Source organism: Hemiscyllium ocellatum, chromosome 10 (assembly GCF_020745735.1).
Source record: "Hemiscyllium ocellatum isolate sHemOce1 chromosome 10, sHemOce1.pat.X.cur, whole genome shotgun sequence".
NCBI classification, from domain to species: domain Eukaryota; kingdom Metazoa; phylum Chordata; class Chondrichthyes; order Orectolobiformes; family Hemiscylliidae; genus Hemiscyllium; species Hemiscyllium ocellatum.
The window spans coordinates 6303082-6322133 of NC_083410.1; the positions used below are offsets into that span (position 1 = coordinate 6303082).

The 19052-nt window shown below is 42.3% G+C and overlaps 1 protein-coding gene across 1 annotated transcript in view; it reads right to left on the reverse strand.

The window, feature by feature from the left end:
• The window catches only part of LOC132819328 (collagen alpha-1(XII) chain-like), a 119191-nt gene that overhangs the window by 58475 nt on the left and 41664 nt on the right, over nucleotides 1–19052 (reverse strand). Inside the window, 4 exon segments of the mRNA XM_060830785.1 lie at nucleotides 3986–4110; nucleotides 10349–10541; nucleotides 12031–12297; nucleotides 14785–15054. Coding sequence (XP_060686768.1) covers nucleotides 3986–4110; nucleotides 10349–10541; nucleotides 12031–12297; nucleotides 14785–15054 — 855 coding nt within the window.

The following is a 19052-nucleotide window of genomic DNA, read 5'->3' on the forward strand; positions in this document are numbered from 1 at the left end:
GAAGTGGGATATTGTTTCTTTGGAATGTTTGCATATAATAACATTTCAGTGTGAGGCGAATAGTTACATTTAATGGCAAGGAAACTGAAAGGGGGTTTAAGCTTTTGCAGTTTGTGGCTGAATGAGCTACCACGTCTTCCTGCCCAAAATATAAAAGCCTCACTGTTTGAAATGCCTGACATACACTGAGAATGTTTTCTCATCCTGTTTAGTATGAGAATTTAGAAGACCATTGGCCTCATGAGTATTCTTTGGGATCACCTGCTGTTCAGTGCAGTATTGTGAGACCTTTTATTTGCTGCTGTATGTTTAGGATTGCAATGGGCAATTCTACTAAAGCAAAATAATTGCTGAAATACAACATGATGCAATGCCATTGCTATGAAATATTCGTAATATTATCTATGAGCATCACAGTTGGTGTGATCTGGTAGAATATAATGAAGTTACATTTTTAGCAGAGAGAAACAAGTGGTGGTAAGTTTAATCTTTAAACTCAGGAGGGGTGTAGGTTCAGAAGGAGAACCCTTGAAAGAAACCACGCTGTTGGCATCATTCTGCATTACAAACCGGCCATCCAGCCAACTGAGCTAACCAAATCCGATAGCATGGTTTGTGTGAATGTAATTTGGCTTTGATACTCTGAGGCAATTAGTTTTGGCAACTAGTTTTGCAGCTATCTTATTGCCACTATTGTTCTACTTTTATTATTTTAATCTCACAAATGACAATTTGAGGTTTTTGGATTTATGGTGCTCAGGCACTCCCCCTGCAGGCAATACCAAGGGTGACAGCAGCACTCTGGTGATTAACAAAGGCGCAACTGGTCCAATAACCGTGGCTGAGAGCCCCCTTTTAAATTGGTTTCCTGAGAGTTGGGCCATTAGCTGTATTTTCAGGACTTAACCCTTGCCCAAACCCTTCTTATCCCAAATTCCAGTGGGTGGTGAGTGAACATGTGCTGAAATTTCCCAGCAAATTGTTTATGCTAATGGAATATAAATAGATGGTTGAGCAGTAGGATTAAGATTGCAGGATTAGGACTTTGGAAGAATTGAGAAGGAAGTTTAAGACAAGTATGAATGTGGATCATCTTTTACATTTTCTTAACATCCTGTTTAGCTGTAAATACTCCTCAAAATAACACCAAGCAATTGTCATGCAGTATGTTCATAAACAATAGAACATAAGCCTTAGAAGCAGGTGTACGCTATTCATCCCATCATGATTGTTCCTCCAAGGATGATCTCGTGGTGTCAGCTCCACTTTCTATTCTGCCTCCCATAAGCCTTGATTCCTAAGTCAAACTTAAATAAATTCAAGGACTCAACATGGCTTTATGGGTAGGGAATCATGGCTCACAAAACTTGATTGCGATTTTTGAAGAAGTAACAAAGAGGATTGATGAGGGCAGAGTAGTAGATGTGATCTAAATGGACTTCAGTAAAGCTTCGAAAAGGTTCCCCATGGGAGACTGGTTAGCAAGGTTAGATCTCACAGAATACAGGGAGAACTAGCCATTTGGATACAGAACTGGCTCAAAGGTAGAAGACAGAGGGTGGTGGTGGAGGGTTGTTTTTCAGACTGGAGGCCTGTGACCAGTGGAGTGCCACAAGGATTGGTGCTGGGTCCATAGTTTTTGTCATTTACATAAATGATTTGGATGTGAGCATAAAAAGCATAGTTAGTAAGTTTGTAGATGACACCAAAATTGGAAGTGTAGTGGACAGCGAAGAGGATTTCCTCAGATTACAGATGTGCCAATGGGCTAAGAAATGGCAGATGGAGTTTAATTCAGATAAATGCGGGGTTCTGCATTTTGGGAAAGCAAATCTGAGCAGGACTTATACACTTAATGGTAAGTTCCTCGGGATTGTTGCTGAACAAAGAAACCTTGGAGTGCAGGTTCATAGCTCCTTGAAAGTGGAGTCACAGGTAGATATGATAGTGAAGAAGGTGTTTGGTATGCTTTCCTTTATTGGTCAGAGTATTGAGTACAGGAGTTGGGAGGTCATACTGCTGCTGTACAGGACATTGGTTAGGCCACTGTTAGAACACTGCTTGCAATTCTGGTCTCCTCCATATCGGAGAGATGTTGTGAAACTTGAAAGGGTTCAGAAAAGATTTACAAGCATTTTGCCAGGGTTGGAGGATTTGAGCTATAGGGAGAAGCTGAACAGACTGGGGCTGTTTCCCTGGAGCGTCGGAGGCTGAGGGGTGACCTTATAGATGTTTACAAAATTATGAGGGGCATGGATAGGGCAAATAGACAAAGTCTTTTCCCTGGGGTCGGAGAGTCCAGGACTAGAAGTCATAGGTTTAAGGTGTGAGGGGAAAGATATAAAAGAGACCTAAGGGACAACTATTTTACGCAGAGGGTGGTACATGCATAGAATGACCTGCCAGAGGAAGTCGTAGAGGCGAGTACAATTGCAACAATTAAAAGGCATTTGGATGGGTATATGAATAGGAAGGGTTTGGAGGGATATGGGCCGGGTGCTGGCAGGTGAGACTAGTTTGGGTTGGGATACCTGGTCAGCTTGGACGGGTTGGACCGTAGGGTCTGTTTCTGTGCTGTACATCTCTATGACTTTATGACTCGATGACTCAGTCCGTACTGTTTTCTGGGGAAAACAGTGCTATACCTGCTTACTAACTTGTTGCGAATTTGTGTACCCAGACCACCGGATCCTTCAGGACCACCAGATTCTGCAATCTTCCTCCATTAAACAATATACGACCAAAGTTCACCAGTTCCCACTGCTATTATACTCCATCTGCTGTTTTGTTGCATATTCACTTGGCCAGTCCACATCCACTTTCAGACCCAATGACAAACACAGAGAATGCAAATAATGCTCAGCAGGTCTGGGAGCATCTGTGGAGAGAGAAACGGAGTTAATATTTCAAGTCCTGTTTGAGTCTCACTCAAACAGGTCGTTTTACTGTGACTCTCACTCAAAACATCTCTCCGCAGATGCTGCCAGACCTGCTGAGTTTCTCCAGTCTTCTCTGTGTTTGCTTCCAACATCCGCAATACTTTACTTTTACTTGCTTACCGATCTTGGCTTCCTTGGCAAATTGAACTGCTGTGCTTTCAGTTTCCACATTCAGGTCATTGGTACAGAGTGTAAATATTTGAAGTGCCAGCACCCTTACCTGTGGCATTCACATAATTATAGCTTGTTAATCCAAAAAAAAGATGTGAGTGTCATTACTGACTGCTTCCTGTTCACTAACTGGTAGTTAACTAATAAATCCTTTATCGGTGTTCCCCTTTCTCCCATAGCCTTTCATGGGAGCTTGTCAAATGACTTTTGGAAACCAATATGTAATGATCCATATCTAGTTTTTAAAAATTCCCCATTATCCATCTACCTTGCTACTCATCAAATTATCTACTTACAAAAAGAACTTTTAAAAAATTCCAATGTTAAATTCTTAAAAGTTTTTGAGGTGATGTCAATTGTAAAATTTAAGCTGATATTGATAGTTTTTTGTCAGTTATGGTTATTATATTACAACCAATAGAATTGAGATTCAGGTCAGCTGTGATATAATTTTATGGTAGATCAGATTTACAAGGGAGGTGTTGTGGTGCACTGGGTAGTGACCTGACTCTCAGCTAGAAGTTCCAGGTTCGAGACCCACTTGAGGATCTAATGGCCACTGATGGTATGTTTAGAACTTACAAGTGCATTATGTATTTGTAAATCCTTCCAAGATGCCTAAGGGAGATTGAGAATGGTGTGTGGTCAGTGACACTTGACATATCTGACTTTCACCAGCAAAAACAAGCAATAAATCACTGACTTAAGCATGTGTTGTGTCTGCCCCATCCACCTTAAGGTGCAGGAGGTTTTCTAAGTCAGGTTTGTGTGACTGAACAGGTTCCTTATGTTCGCATTAATGCCAATATCTAAGATGTCACTGATTTGGAGAGAAGCTTCATGTTAAGTCACTGCTCAATCAGCAAACATGTTACCTGGTGGTCCCAGAGGTTTCTCTAATGCTTCATCTGAGAGGGTTGTCTGTTCCTCCCCATACAGTGGCAAACTTTCTCCACCATCAAACATTCCAGAAACAGCCACTTTATAGGTGGTGCCAGCTCTGGAAATAAAACACAATTTAACACGATCGTTCATATCAAAATGTTCATCTTGCAAACAAATAGATCATTTCATTATGAGAAAAACCGGTGGCTAGTTGTTAATAATTCCAAGAGGGTATGAGAAAAAAAAATTGTTTACAAGGTAGTCACTCCCTCAACTGTATTCCCAATTTATCACAAAAAGAGAAATTGCTGGAGAAAGTCAACAGGTCTGACAGCATTTGTGGACAGGCAAACAGAATTATTATTTCAGAAACCAAAAGAGAAAATGCTGGAAAATCTCAGCAGATCTGGCAGCATCTATGAGGAGAGAAAAGAGCCGACCTTTCAAATCTAACTGACCCTTTGTCAAAGCTGTTTCGGGTCTGGTGACTCTACTTCAGAACTCAGCATTTATCATCCTTCTGTAGAGACATTGCTGGTCTAAAACATTCCGATCATAGAGCAGTGGAGCACAGGTTCTGGCCCTTCAGCCTACCATGCATATACCAACCAGATGCCATTCTAAACTAATCCTTTCTGCCTGCACATGATCCTTATCCCTCTATTCTCTGCTTGTTCATGCATCTGTCAAGATGCCTCTTAAACATTGCTATTGTATCTGCATCTAATCCCTCCCCTGGCAGTGACTTGCAGCTAACTAACAGCCTCTGTATAAAAAACTTGTCTTGCATATCTCATTTAAACTTTCCCCCTCTCATTTTAAATTTATGTCCCCTAGAGTTTGACATTCTATGCTTTGGAAAAGACTCTGACTATCTACCCTATCCATGCCTCTCATAATTTAATAGACTTCTAGCAGGTCACCTATCAGCTTCTGACGCTCTAGGGAAAACAATCTGAGTTTGTCTAACCTTTCCATACAGCTAATACAATCCAATCCACTCTCACATCCTGGTAAACCTCTTTTGGCCCTTTTCAAAGCCTCCACATCCTTCCTATAGTGTGGCGACCCAAAACTACCTCAATTTCTCTCACAGAAGCTTGGAATGAGTTTGGCGGGAGTACTTTAAGTGAGGTTTCCGACAAGCCGCGACCCCATCTACTCTTCCTCTACCACCATTACTTCTGCCTCCATCCCCTTTTATCTCTGATCTCCCCTTCCAGCTGCTCATAGGACTTCTCAGAGTTTTAGGGCATTTCACCAGAGCACTATTGAACAAACCTTACCTTGTGCCACACAGGGAGACATAGGGAAAGGACTAGTCGGTGTGAATTTCAAAACAATTAACTTAATGGAGGAGAGAGACATAGAAAGGTTTAGGGAGAGAATTTCAGAGCTTGGGATTCAGAAAGCTGAAGGCATAAGTGCTAACAATCCAGTTACGAAACTTAGGGATGCACAAGCTGCCAGAACGGAAGAAGATATCCTGAAGGTTGTACAATGTTAAAAATCACACAACACCAGGTTATAGTCCAACAGGTTTAATTGGAAGCACTAGCTTTCGGAGCGTCGCTCCATTAGGTGGCCCACAACCACCTGGTGAAGGAGCGCCACTCCGAAAGCTAGTGCTTCCAAATAAACCTGTTGGACTATAACCTGGCGTTGTGTGATTTTTAACTTTGTTCACCCAAGTCCAACACCGGCACCTCCAAATCCTGGAGGTTGAGGTGGGTGGGTTTTTGTGCAGAGGGATGGTGAGGCTGGTGAAGGTTGAGGCCATTTGAACGCAACTATGAAAATGTTAAATCTGAGTCGCTGGCCGTTACAGGGAGCAGTATAAAGGCTATCAGTGGGGGGTTGGTATTTCTGTGGGTATTGAGAGCAGAAGATTGCAGGTTTGAGTCTGGATGCGACTGCTGTTGAAGTAACATTCAAGACCATGGATCTGGTGTGGGACAGTGGAACTACTGTGTATTTTTGTCAGAGCAGACTTAATAGGCCAAAGAGTCCCTTCTGTACTGTGTGATTCTGAATTCCAGATGATCTCAGGTTTCTGGAGGATGAAAAGTGCAGCCAGGAGAATGTTGGAATGGCGGAAGATGGAAGTGACACGGTCATGGATGAAGCTTTAGCAGCAAATGACCTCAGGGGTAGAAAGGGGAACTTTGAGGAAGGAAACGGGCAATTGTGGCACTGGACAGTGCATGCAGTCTTGAACTCAGCTTAGAGTCAAATAGGAACAGATTGACAAAACGTAGAGCAAAAGGAATCATTCTGTCAGAACCAGATGGTTAGCAAAGCTTCAGCTGGAAGACAGGCTTTCCACCGAGCTGTTATATATGGAGAACATAACGACAATATGATACAATATTCTACAGGCATTCCGTATGTGGCTGTTTTTAATAACACTGAGTGCCTTTGATTGACAAACTATTCCAAATGGTTGCAATCAAAACACATTAAATAAATGTTTAAATATGATAACTCCCTCATGAGCATCAAAATTTGTTTCAGTCTTTACCTTCCCCACTCGAACTGGTAACATAGTTTAGCAAATATATGGAACACTGATATCTAATTGTACCAATGGGAGGTGACTCAACTCTAAAGAAATTTGAGTTAAAACAAAACTTAAAGGATGAAGCTAAATAAATATGAAAACAATGACATCATGGTTTAATGGAAAACAGATAAAGCAACCACCAGGCATTTTCTGCAGAATAAAAAGAGAGGGTAGTTATCAATGGTTATCGAGTGGGGATAAGTGGTCAACCAGTAATCATTTCTCTTGGCCCAGGGACCCTTGTGTTCAGGTGAAATGACAACCAAAAGCTGGCAGAAAGACAATTCGGTCAACCAGAGAGTAATGAAAAGAAGATGTTTGCAGCAAAGAGAGTAATGCAAAGCAGCCACCACATTTCCCAAACTGGGCTGTAATCATTCTTTCATCACTGTCACTTCTTCCAAGTCAGTAATGATGATTCTATTCGGTTTCAGTTCACTGCTGCTGTTTTATTATGAGTAAGAAGAGAAAAGAAACCATATTTTCAAAGTCTCTGATCTCACCAGGGCTCCCTGCCCTTTTGTGAGGTCAGGCAATGATCTCAACTACCCCACAATCAGAATACTTTCCAAGAATCAACACTGAAATCCCTAACTTGGGAATGTCACCTCTCCTTACTTTATCTCAGTCTCCCCTTCTACCCTCTTCCAAGCTCAGTGGACATCTGCCCTTGGCTCTTCACCCAGAATTCTTCATACAAATAACATTTAATACAGCAAATTACAAAAGGCTCAGCCTTTCTCCTTCCAATAGTACACATTTGGAAGAGCTTAAATGGCCGAACTTTAAAAACAAAAGATGCATAAAAATTTAGAGTTCTGCAGGAGTTGCCTGAGACCTCTGACAATGCATAAATGAATCCTTAAACTTATTGAGGCAAATCAACACATCATTTCTCAGTAGCTTGTTTTTACTTCCATTTGAACCACCAATTTTCAAAACTTGGCCCATCAAGATTGGGCCATAAATCCAGCCATCAATGTACTACAAAGGGACAGATATCAGAAAATCAGCAGGCAGACATCATCTCATGGACAGATCAATAGATTTATATGTGAAATAATAGATAAATGGCAGAGAGTTGTGGGCTGGAATGTATTCACGAGGTTGAGGATGTTTAACAGGGAGGCAATGAACTGTGGTATTATCACTGGATTATCAATTCAGAAACCCAGGTAATGTTCTGGGGACCTGGGTTCATGGTCCTACCATGGTAGATGGTGGAATTTGAAATCAAGAATTAAGAGTATAATGATGACCATGAGTTGATTGCTGGCGAAAAGGCCCACCTGACTCATTAATGTTCTTCTGGGAAGGAAACTGCCATCTGGTCTACATGTGACTCCAGACCCACAGCAATGTAGTTAACTCTTAAATGTCCTCTGGGGCAATTAGGGATGGACAATAAACATTGCCTTAGTCAGAGACAACACTCTCCCATGAATTAATTTGAAAAAAACTAAATGCAGCAGAGTATATCCAAAACTGAGTACCCCAGGATAGAATACCTCCACTAGCAGACATGACATTTTACATGGGTAATCTTCATTTTAAATATTTAGCTCCACAAACATGGGAACTACAAAAATAAAGTTAGATTGCCAGAGCATTCCCCTCTCGTCCCCAACGTCTCAGTGTAAAAGCTTCAGAAATCTTAGAAGAACAGGGTAAACAGTATCCCATTTTTCCAGGAGTTGTGTTATTCTCCTGACAGAGACATGCAAGATGAGCAGGAGAATCCCAAAGGATTCCACGTGGCTTCAAAATTGGGAATTAATTCTATTTCTGAGCTCTTAGTTAACAATTCCCAATCTTGAACCCCACTTAACCTGAAGATGGCACAAGCTGAGGTGGGAGGTAAAGTCTAAATTGGACTGAGACTTACAATGGCTTACAGTGCAACTGGCTCCAGTTATTGTGTTTAACACTGAAATGAAGTTACAAAACTGAGTCAGGTAATGCATGGAGAAATCCTCCTGCATGGAGTTGAGCATGAAACTTCAAACTTATTGGGATTAAACAGGACAGTCTCCCATTTGAATTTGAGTGCAAACATTTAGTTGGGAGTCCATGGATGCTTGGAACCTATAGTGGGGTCCAACACTTGATATGAGCTAGTGCTCCCAACAATGTACCCTGTGGAATATAGGACTGGCCACACCATCAACCCAACCAGCCCACTTTTCACCTCTCTGAGTCTTTCAGACATACTACTGGGTGACAGGACTCAAAATTGAACCAAATAATCTAAACACAACATTAATTTAAGAGAAAATCCACAGTACAAACCATTCCCACATCAAAATAATCAAACATTATTCTCAGATGCACTGGAATCAAGCCATCAAGGGAGTTAGTGGCATGATGGTAATGTTACTCAGCTAGTGATTCAGACTGCCCCAGTATTCTGGGGAATATGAGTTCACATCCCACCATGGTAAAATAGGAATTTGACAAAAATGAAGAATTGAAAAAGAAATTTAATCAACCTGTTCAGAGATGTTGTTATGACACACTTCTGTCATGGGTAGGACTTCATAGCTCTGAGGTAGGGACACTGCCATTGAACTGCATGAGCCCAAATTTGGAATTAAACAGTAGCCATTTACCCAATGTTAGCTTTTGCCGCAACAAATGCCTTTAAGGAAGAAAATCTGCCATCCTTACCCAGGCTCACAGCAAGGGAATTCACTCTGAAATAGCCAAACAAGTCATTCAGTTCTAGAGCAATTAGTGATGGACAATAAATGCTCAGCGAGCCAGCGATGTTCACATTCACATGAATGTATTTTTAAAAAAAGATAGGGCCTTATTAAAACAATGTATAGTCACCCTGAGCATGTGGTCCCTGTTACATCCTGGTGGAGGGACACAAAGGAAACCAGTCTTCCTCACTGACATGCATCGTGATTACTTTCATCTATTTCTGGCAGGAAGCTACAACCTGTCACTGGTGACTGCTCTATAAAGTCAGTAAAATCAAAAGAGGGGATCTCAAGATCATAATTCAACCTCTCAACTAAACATATTTCCAGATTTTCTCTAGTAGATGGTAATTAGTCTATGAAGGACCACAGGCATCTTCCTGGAGGGGTATTACTGAATTCTTCCTTATCTCAGTTCCAAAAGGTCATCCCTTTCCAAACAAAGAATGGGAGGAAGACAGGAGCAATCTTCCATGATTAATAAGATCAGGATTAAACTGGCTATGTTCGCACCATTCTAAAGTATACTCTAGCAAGAAGATATAGGAGAATAATTAGGCCATTCAGCCCATCAGGTCTTCACCATTATTCGATCATAACTGATATGTTTTTCAACCCCATTCTCCTGCCTTTTCCACTTAATTTTTGATCCCTTTACTAATCAAGAATTTATCTAGCTTAAATACACCCAATGACTTGACCTCCACAGTCTTCTGTGGCAACACATTCCACAGGGTGACATGGTGGGTCAGTGGTAAGCACTGCAGCTAGGGACCCAGGTTCAATCTCATCCTTGGGTGAGCTTTCTCCTGGTGCTCCGATTTCCTCCAGTAATCCAAGGAAATGCAGGTTGGATGGATTGGCCATGCTAAATTGCTCATAGTGTCCAGGATAGGTGGCTTAGTCATGGGAAATACAGGGATAGGATGGGTAGAGGTGGGGTGCTCTTCAGAGGGTCAGTGTGGACTGGATGGGCCAAATGACCTCTATGTGAACTGCATGACGTTCACCACCCTCTAGCTGAAGAAATTCCTCCTCACCTCAGTTCACAAGGATTATCTCTTTATAAACAACATTGTGTTTACCTCAACTCTTCCAGTACCACGGTTGTATCATATGGCCCCAGTACCATTTCTCCCTGTTGTTCTTCTCTTCCCCTGGGATGGTAGATGACCTTATATCCTGTGACTTCCCCTGGGGATGGGTCCCAGGTGACTCTGAAGCTTGACCGGGCAGGTTCGGAAGTTTGTAAGTTTTGTGGAGGTTTGTATGGAGAGGCTGTTGAAGAGTGGGAAACGATCCAATGTGAATGACAGTATGTCATCACAAACATTACTGAATGCAACACATTAAAGCAATTTACTAAATATCAGCATATTAAAATGCAGGCAGGAACAGAACAACACAACTCCCAGCGTGACCCGTATAGTTATGATGTCTTGTCAACACAACACCAGCACTCCCCACCCATCTGGCAGCCTTAGAGAATCTCCCGGGAGAGATAAAAAATCAAACATTAGGCCAGGCCAAGCTATGTTGATAGGTCTGAAGTCAAGTAGTTAAGGGCCTTACAGATGGCCAGGAGAATTGAGGGCAGTGATTTGTTCTCACTGCACTTCAACACAAAAACTGCTATCGATGACGTCGGATGACAATGTTTAATTGAAGCAGTCATTGCCTATTGTCATGGAAAGGAAAAGGGGAGCAATTAATAAGTACTTAGCAAGATCTCACAAACAGCACTCTGGCAATCTGCATTTCTGTAATATTGACTAACAGATAAATATTGTCCAAGATATCGGCCAGGACATTCTTTTGAATAGTGCCATGGGATCTTCTACATCAAACTGAGAGGTTAAAAATGTGTTGCTGGAAAAGTGCAGCAAGTTAGGCAGCATCAAAGGAGAAGGAGAATCGATGTTTCAGGCATAAGTTTCTCCTTCTCCTTTGATGCTGCCTGACCTGCTGCGCTTTTCCAGCCACACGCTTCTAAGCTCTGATCCCCAGCATGTGTAGTCCTCACTTTCTCCTAGCTGATCAAACTGAGAGGGCAGATTGAGCTACAGTTTAATGTCTCCTCGAGTAACATGTCCCTCATGGTAATGTCAGCCAGGTTGTGCGTTCAAAAGTGCTTGGACTGACACGAGAACACAAGTCTTTAATCGTACCATCACTCAGTTGCCTCAATGCTGCTTTATGAAGCAGATGTTTGCGAACAGTATGGGTTGGATGCCAAACAAGCCGAAATTACAACGAAAGGCCCACCTTCCCAAATCCTGCCTTTAGTTGAGGTTTGGTGACCCTCCGGTTCAACTCACCATCAATTGTCTCTCTCGAATGTGAAAGCTGTCCTCTGGGATAAAGTGGCACCAATTTCATACTGATATAAAGGTCAATTACTTCTCCCAGAGGGTTGTGAGTCTTTGAAACTTCTTCCCACAGAGAGCTACAGAGGGGAGCAGAGTCCTTGTGCATATTTAAGGCTGAGACAGATAGATTTTTGATCAGCCGACACACCAAGAGTTATGGTAAAAGGGCAGGAAAGTGAGTGCGAGGAATGTCAGATTAGCCATGATCTAAATTACTGGTGCAGTAGACCTGATGGGCTGAATGGCCTACTTCTGTTCCTAATTCTTATGGATTATGATGACTTTATCTTAAGACATATAACTGGCAGAAATCTTAAATATAAGACTTGCTGGTTGGGAATATCTATTCAGAAAGCTTTTAAATCTCAGTTTAGGTAGTTCGGATACTAGCGTCTCACCTGTGGTTCCTTGTCCTGATCTTACTTTCCCTTCTGCCTTTCTGTACATTGGAATCACAGAGATATTGTACGTTGTTTGAGGATTGAGTCGCCTTAGGACAGTGGTGGTCACGTGAGAAGGAATCTTGGTTCCAATGGCCCTTTCTCCTGTGGCTGGTCGGTACGAGAGTCTGTAGTGCAGGATATTGCCTGGAGCTGGTAGCCACCTCACACGGAAACTGTTGACCGTTTCGTCTGATATGGTCAACTTCTTAGCCTCTGGTGTAGCTGTTCAACAGTAGAAGAGAAAGATGTTGGAGTTGATTTTTTTTTGACAAGTCAGTTTGGTTAACTTTTGAAGTGTAGGAATAGAGCCATAGAGGTCTGCAGTACAGAAAAAGGTCCTTTCATCCATTAAGCCTACACCAACTTAACCATTCTAATCCCCTTACCCAGCACATGACCCATAACTTTGTATGGCTTGGCATCACAAGTACACATCTAAATACTTTTTAAATGTAACAAGGGTTGCTACCTCTACACCCTTACAGGCAGTGAGTTTCAGATTCCTACCATCCTCTGGGTTCAAGCATCTTCCCTCACACCTCCACGAAATCTTCTGCCCCTTCCTTAAACCTGTACCCCCTGGTTATTTATCCCTCCATCAAGGGGAAATATCTATCCAATCTATGCCCCTCATAACTTTATACAACTCAGTCATGTCCCCTCTTATTCTGCTCTGTGCCAAGAGAAATAATTCCAGTCTGTTCAATCTCTCTTCATAACTCAAACTATCCAGCCCAGACAACTTCCTGGTAAGTTATTTGTCAGAGCATTGATACAAGAGTTAAGACATCACGGGGCTGTACAAGAGACAGGTAAGGCCACTTTTGCAGTACGGCATACAATTTTGATAGCCCTGCTACAGAAAGTATGTTATTAAACTGAAAAGTTTGCAAAAAAAGATTTATCAGGATGTTACCAAGACTGGACGGTTTGAGCTATAAGGATAGACTTGCTCTTTTTTCCCTGGAGTGTAGGACGCTGAGGGGTGATCTTATCAAGGCCTACAAAATCATAAGGGGGATAGATAAGGTAAAAAGCTAAAGTCTTTGCCCTCTAGTTTTGGATTCCCCTACACCGGGGAATAGATTTAAGATGAGAGAGGAAAAATTAAAAAGGGACCTGAGGGACATCTTCTTCACACAGAGATGTATATGTGGAATGAGCTGCTGAGGTGAGTACAATTACCATATTTAAAAGGCATCTGAATAGGTACATGGTTAGGAAAGGTTTAGAGGGGCAAAATGCAGGAAAACGATACTCGTTCCGTTTAGGAAAACTGGTTAGCATGGACGAGTCGTTCCGAAGCATCTGTTTCTGTGCTGTAAGACTCTATAAATCTCATCGATACTGGAAATGCAGGGAATTTAGAGAAAAGAGGCAAACAAAATACAAATAGTAAGCTCCCACAGACAATCACAACTATGTCATCTACTTGCAATTTATTAGGTATGGGATAAAGATTGACTAGGGTACTGGGGTATTTCCACTGCTCTTTCCCAACACAGTGCTGCAGAAGCTTTTTACACTGTGCTTGAGAGAGTACACTGAGTCTCTGCTGACATCAGAGCAGAGATGTAAAGCAGACCGCCAACTTGTTATCGCAGGTTTTATACAACCGCACAAAATAAGAATCTATTTAAGGTAAATGGATTGCTCTTATCTGCTGAGTAAGTTGATACAATTAAGTATTAATCATCAAGAAAGTGGGCACATCAGGGATGTTCTAAAGTAGGTTATCAGTCTGTGCTAAATTGGTTGATCTTAACCAAATGAGACTCAAATCGTCTCTGGAAGACCTGGCAAAAGGACAGGTCTACCAATGTTGGATAACCATCATAGAATCCCTACAGTGTGCAAACAGGCTATTCAGCCCATCAAGTCTACACCAATCCTCAGAAAAGCATATCACCCAATCTCTGTAGCCCTGCATTTCCCATGGATGACTCACCTCGCCTGCACATCCCTGGACACTAATGGGGAATTTAGCGAGGCCAATCCATCCTAATCCAGACAACTTTGACAGTGGGAGGAAACCGGAGCACCCAGAGGAAGGCCACACAAACACAGAGGGAATGTGCAAACTGTACACAGACAGTCGCCTGAGGTTGGAATCAAACCTGTATCCCTGGCATTGTGAGGTAGCAATACTGACCACTGAGCCACTGTGCCACCCGAGATTGCTATTCAGAAATCCCCTTGTAAGCAGCACTCTATACATGCATTATGACATGTATAAGCAATACCAGACCTGGCTATGGTATCACCTGTGTCTGCAAAGCCACCAGACTAGGGCCTGAAGGTTGCCACAGATGCAGGTTATTGGAGGAGAGGTAGTGTCCATCAAACAAGACACAAGTCAACTTTTCAGTAGTAGAGAGGAAATGGATGAATTAAAAAGAGAAAGGGATTATTTCTCACATTATATTTTCATAGCAAGAGGTTTATTGGACAATAGGATGAGGCATCCTAATTGTAAAAATATGTTCTTAAGAAGAATCACTGGACTCAAAATATGAACTCTGTCTCTCACTCTTCCCACAGATGCTGTCAGACCTGTTGAGTTTCTCCAACAGTTTCTGATCCTGTTTCAGATCTCCAGCTCTTTGCTTTATTTAAAAATATGGTGACAGGTCCGCATGAGAGCCATTCAAAACATGATTGTTACAGTATAAAAGGTAAGGCTTGTCATACTGGCATGATTTACTGTACCATCAGTGGTTTCTGTTCCTTCAAGCGGATCTCCTTCCCCACTGCCATATGAAGCATAAATCCTGATCTGGTACTTGGTCTCTGGCCGTAGATTCTCCAGTGTTGTTGTGGTGCTGTATCCAGGGACCCACTTTTCTCCACTATCATCATCAAAGAGAGATTTCCAGGTGACACGATAGTTGTACACGTTGCCTGGAGCTGAAGTCCACGAAGCGTCGATTATGGTTGGTGTAACGTTTTCAGTCACAAGGTTACGAGCTGAGCCACGTACTAATAAACAACCAGATCAGTGCAAGATCAGAATCAGTTCTATCATCTTTGCACTTGAGTCATTACATTTCATAATCCAGCTTTATCAATGCTTTCGCTGATTAATACTTTATCAATTAATTCAAATACATGTGATTTGTAAGCACTTGTATTTTCTTCCTATTTGTTTTATGGCTATCTGATTTTGCTTTCCATATGACACGCTGCTCAAATTGAGCTGTCTATCACCAACATCATTTCATTAATGATTGTCTGTAACCAGCTGACTGAAGGTGTCACTCCTTGGAACCAGGCTTACTGCATCATGTCACCTTGATGCTTCCCTCTCCGTCTTCATTTTAACACCTGAACAGGTGTGAGTATTCCCAAATCCCCACTTTCTCACCAATCTAAATGCTTTACCAGAATTTAACTGGATCAGCCACATTAACCAGAAACACAACTCGACTTAGAATAAAGTCATCATTGTCTCAAGAGGTGGATGGAGGTGGGGGTAAAGGTGATAGGTCGGAGGGGAAGGTGGAGTGGATAGGTGGGCACAGGTTTTGCAATTCCTTCCCCTGCCACCACATCCCTCACCTCCATCCAAGGCCCCAAAGGAGCCTTCCACATCCATCAACATTTCACTTGCACTTCCACACGTCATTTATTCTATCTGTTGCTCCCGATGCGGTCTCCTCTACATTGGGGAGACTGGATGCCTTCTCACAGAGCGCTTCAAAGAACATCTCTGGGACACCCACATCAACCAACCCCACCATCCTGTGGCTGAACACTTTAACTCCCTCTCCCACTCCACCGAGGACATGCAGGTCTGGGACTCCTCTATTGCCACTCCCTCACCACTCACACCTAGAGGAAGAACACCTCATCTTCTGCCTCAAGACCCTCCAACCCCAAGGCATCAATGTGGATTTCACCAGTTTCCTAATTTCCCGTTCCCCCCATCTTTTCCCAGTTCCAACCTTCCAGCTCAGCATCACCATCATGACCTGTCCCACTGGGTCCATCTTCCTTTCCATCTATCCGCTCCACCCTCCTCTCTCACCTATCACCTTTATCCCCACCTCATCCACCTATTGCACTCTCAGCTACCTTCCCCCCAGCACCATCCCCACCCGTCTATCTCTCCACCCCCAAGGCTCCCAGCCTCATTCCTGATGAAGGACCTCTGCCTGAAATGTCGATCTACCAATTCTCATTGAAACATTGAGTCTTCTTCAGAAACTTGACAGGGTAAAGGCTGAGAGAAGGTTTCCCCTCATGGGAAAGTCTAGGACCAGATGGCTTAGTCTGAGATAAAAGGACACCAATTTAGGACTGAGTTGAGGAGGAATTTCTTGTCTCAAAGGATTGAGAGTCCTTGACACAACAGGGTTACAGGGGCAGAGTCCTTGTGGATATTTAAGGCTGAGAAAGGTGGATTCTGATCAGTCAGGAAATTAAGGGTTATGGGGCAAGGGCAGGAAAGTGGACATTAGGAATTTTGGATCAGCCTAATCCTATTGAAGGCTCAAGGAGCCAATCAACCTACTCCTGTTCCTATTTCTTATGGTTTTATAGAAGGACAAGAACAATTGACCCATGAAAACACCACTAAGAAGATTCCCTCCAAGCCAATTACTATCTTGAATTAAAAACATATTGCATTTCCTGATTCACTGAATCAAAATCCTGGGACTTCCTCCTTAATAGTATTGTGGGTATACCCCAAACCATATGGACTTGAGTGGTTCAGTATGTGCGCACATCACCTTTTCAAGGATGGTTAGTCATGGGCAACTAATACCAACAATACCCACTTCCTATGAATGAAGCAGGAGTCCTGAATTCATTTTTCATACCCATTCAACTCCAAACTCCTTCTCTTCTGCATCTGAATTGTTCATACCTCCTGACTTTCTAGACTGTACTTTTGAACTGTCAGATTTTCCAATTCCCTTCCTTCTGTTTGTTCTGAGTAACACACCAGTGAAGCAACAACAAAAGACCAGCAATCAGATCTGACACGTTGACCTTTGGCCTTATGATAATAAACTAATCCACTTGTCCAGAAACAATATTTATCATAGAATCAGAGAGTCATACAACATGGAAACAGACCCTATGGTCTAACCTGTTTATGCTGAACATAATCCCAAACTAAACTAGTCCCACCTGCCTGCTCTGGGTATATAACCCTCCAAATCTTTCTTGTTCACATACTTATCCAAATGTCTTTTAAATGTTGTGACTGAACCTGCATCCAGCACTTCCTCAGGATGTTCATCCACACGTGAACCACCCTCTGCAAAAACATTTGCCTCTCAAGTCTTTTTCAAATCTCTCTCCTCTCACCTTAAAAATGTGCCCTCTGGTCTTGAAATCTCCCATCCTAGGTAAAAGACAACGACCATTAACCTTGTCTATACCTCTCAATACTTAATAAATTTCTCTCAGGTTGTCTCTCAACCTCCAGGCTCCAGTGAAAAGGAAATTCCAGCCTCTCTTTATAAGTCTTTCCAGACTTTCTTTATAACTCAAACCTTCCATATCTGGCAACATCCTGGTAAATCTCTTCTGAACCCTCTCCAGATTAATGATCTCCTTCCTATGACTGGGCAACCAGAACTGGACACTGTATTCCAGAAGAGGCCTCACCAATGTCCTGTACAACCTCAATATGACTTCCCAACTCTTATACTCAAAGGACTGAGCAATGAAGGCTAGTGTGCCAAACATGTCTCCTTCAGCCACGTTTGTGAGATTGTTCAGTTCCCTGGGTCAAAATCCCTGGAACACTCCTATCGAACATTGCTGTGGGAGCAATATCAGGATGTGGGCATCACTGCATAAGCCAACATTAATTGTATTGACTCAACCACATTGCTGTGGGCCTGACCAGGTAAGGATGGCAGATCTCCTTTTCCAAAGGACATTGGTGAAGTAGATGGGTTTTCTTGATAATCAGCACTGTTTCATAGTCATAATGATTTCACTTGGCTTTAATTTTATAGAATTCAAATTCCAGCATCTACCGTGGCAAAATTCCAATCTGGGTCCCCAGAACATTATCTGGAGCTCTGGATTAACAGTTCAGTGATAATACCATTAGACCATCATTCCCGAGGGCTGCAGTTGTCCAAGAAGGCATTCAACCACCACCTTGGCAAGGCCAATTGTCAGTGACCAATAAATACAGACATTTCCTGAAGTGTCCACATCCCAAGAATGCAGATAAAGATATATTGCATACACTGTACTCAACAATTTTCAAAATCATCAAAATGCTCAGGATAATGTGAGGATTTGATTTGATGTGGAGCGAGAAACCACTTCTCCTTGCTGGAGGGTAGATAACAAATGGACACAGATTGATGTAGTTTACAGAAGGATCAGGGAAGATGAGAGCATTATACTTCACAAGTTGTTATGATTTAGAATATACTCATTGCCTAAAAGGGCAAAGTTGAAATGATCTTGCTCATGCAAAGTACCTCTGCTCATTTACTTCTATTTTGACAATGTGATTGCTTGGACTCGGAGGACTTATGTGTTTTTAATTGCGTGAGATGTAAGGCATTTTCTCCCTGAAGGTAGGAGTTGGATCATGACTGCATCTGTGTGCGTAAAACAGCAAAGAGAAATATGGAACGAAAAAGGGCTTAGTGGTCCAATAGTTCTACTGCTTCCATATACAGTCGTTTCAGTGTGGATTCTACCCAGCCTGTTTAATCTCTGAGGAGAGTTTCTGCAGTCCTTCTCCCTGCTAACGCCAAGCTGCAGTAAAACATGCCGTTGCCATTTTAAATGCCATATTACTCATTCCTGACTGACTGCCATGCTTGGCCATGTGATTACAACATTCGGAACAGCTTAGGGGCCAACTGCCTTCCAATTTCGCCCATCCATTTGTAATTATCCTTCAATCCCACTAAATCATTCACCCTGCTGCTTCTCAAACCTGTTCACCGTAAGATAAGTTCTTGCTAGGTGCAACTTTAGACTTTGTGCAGTTT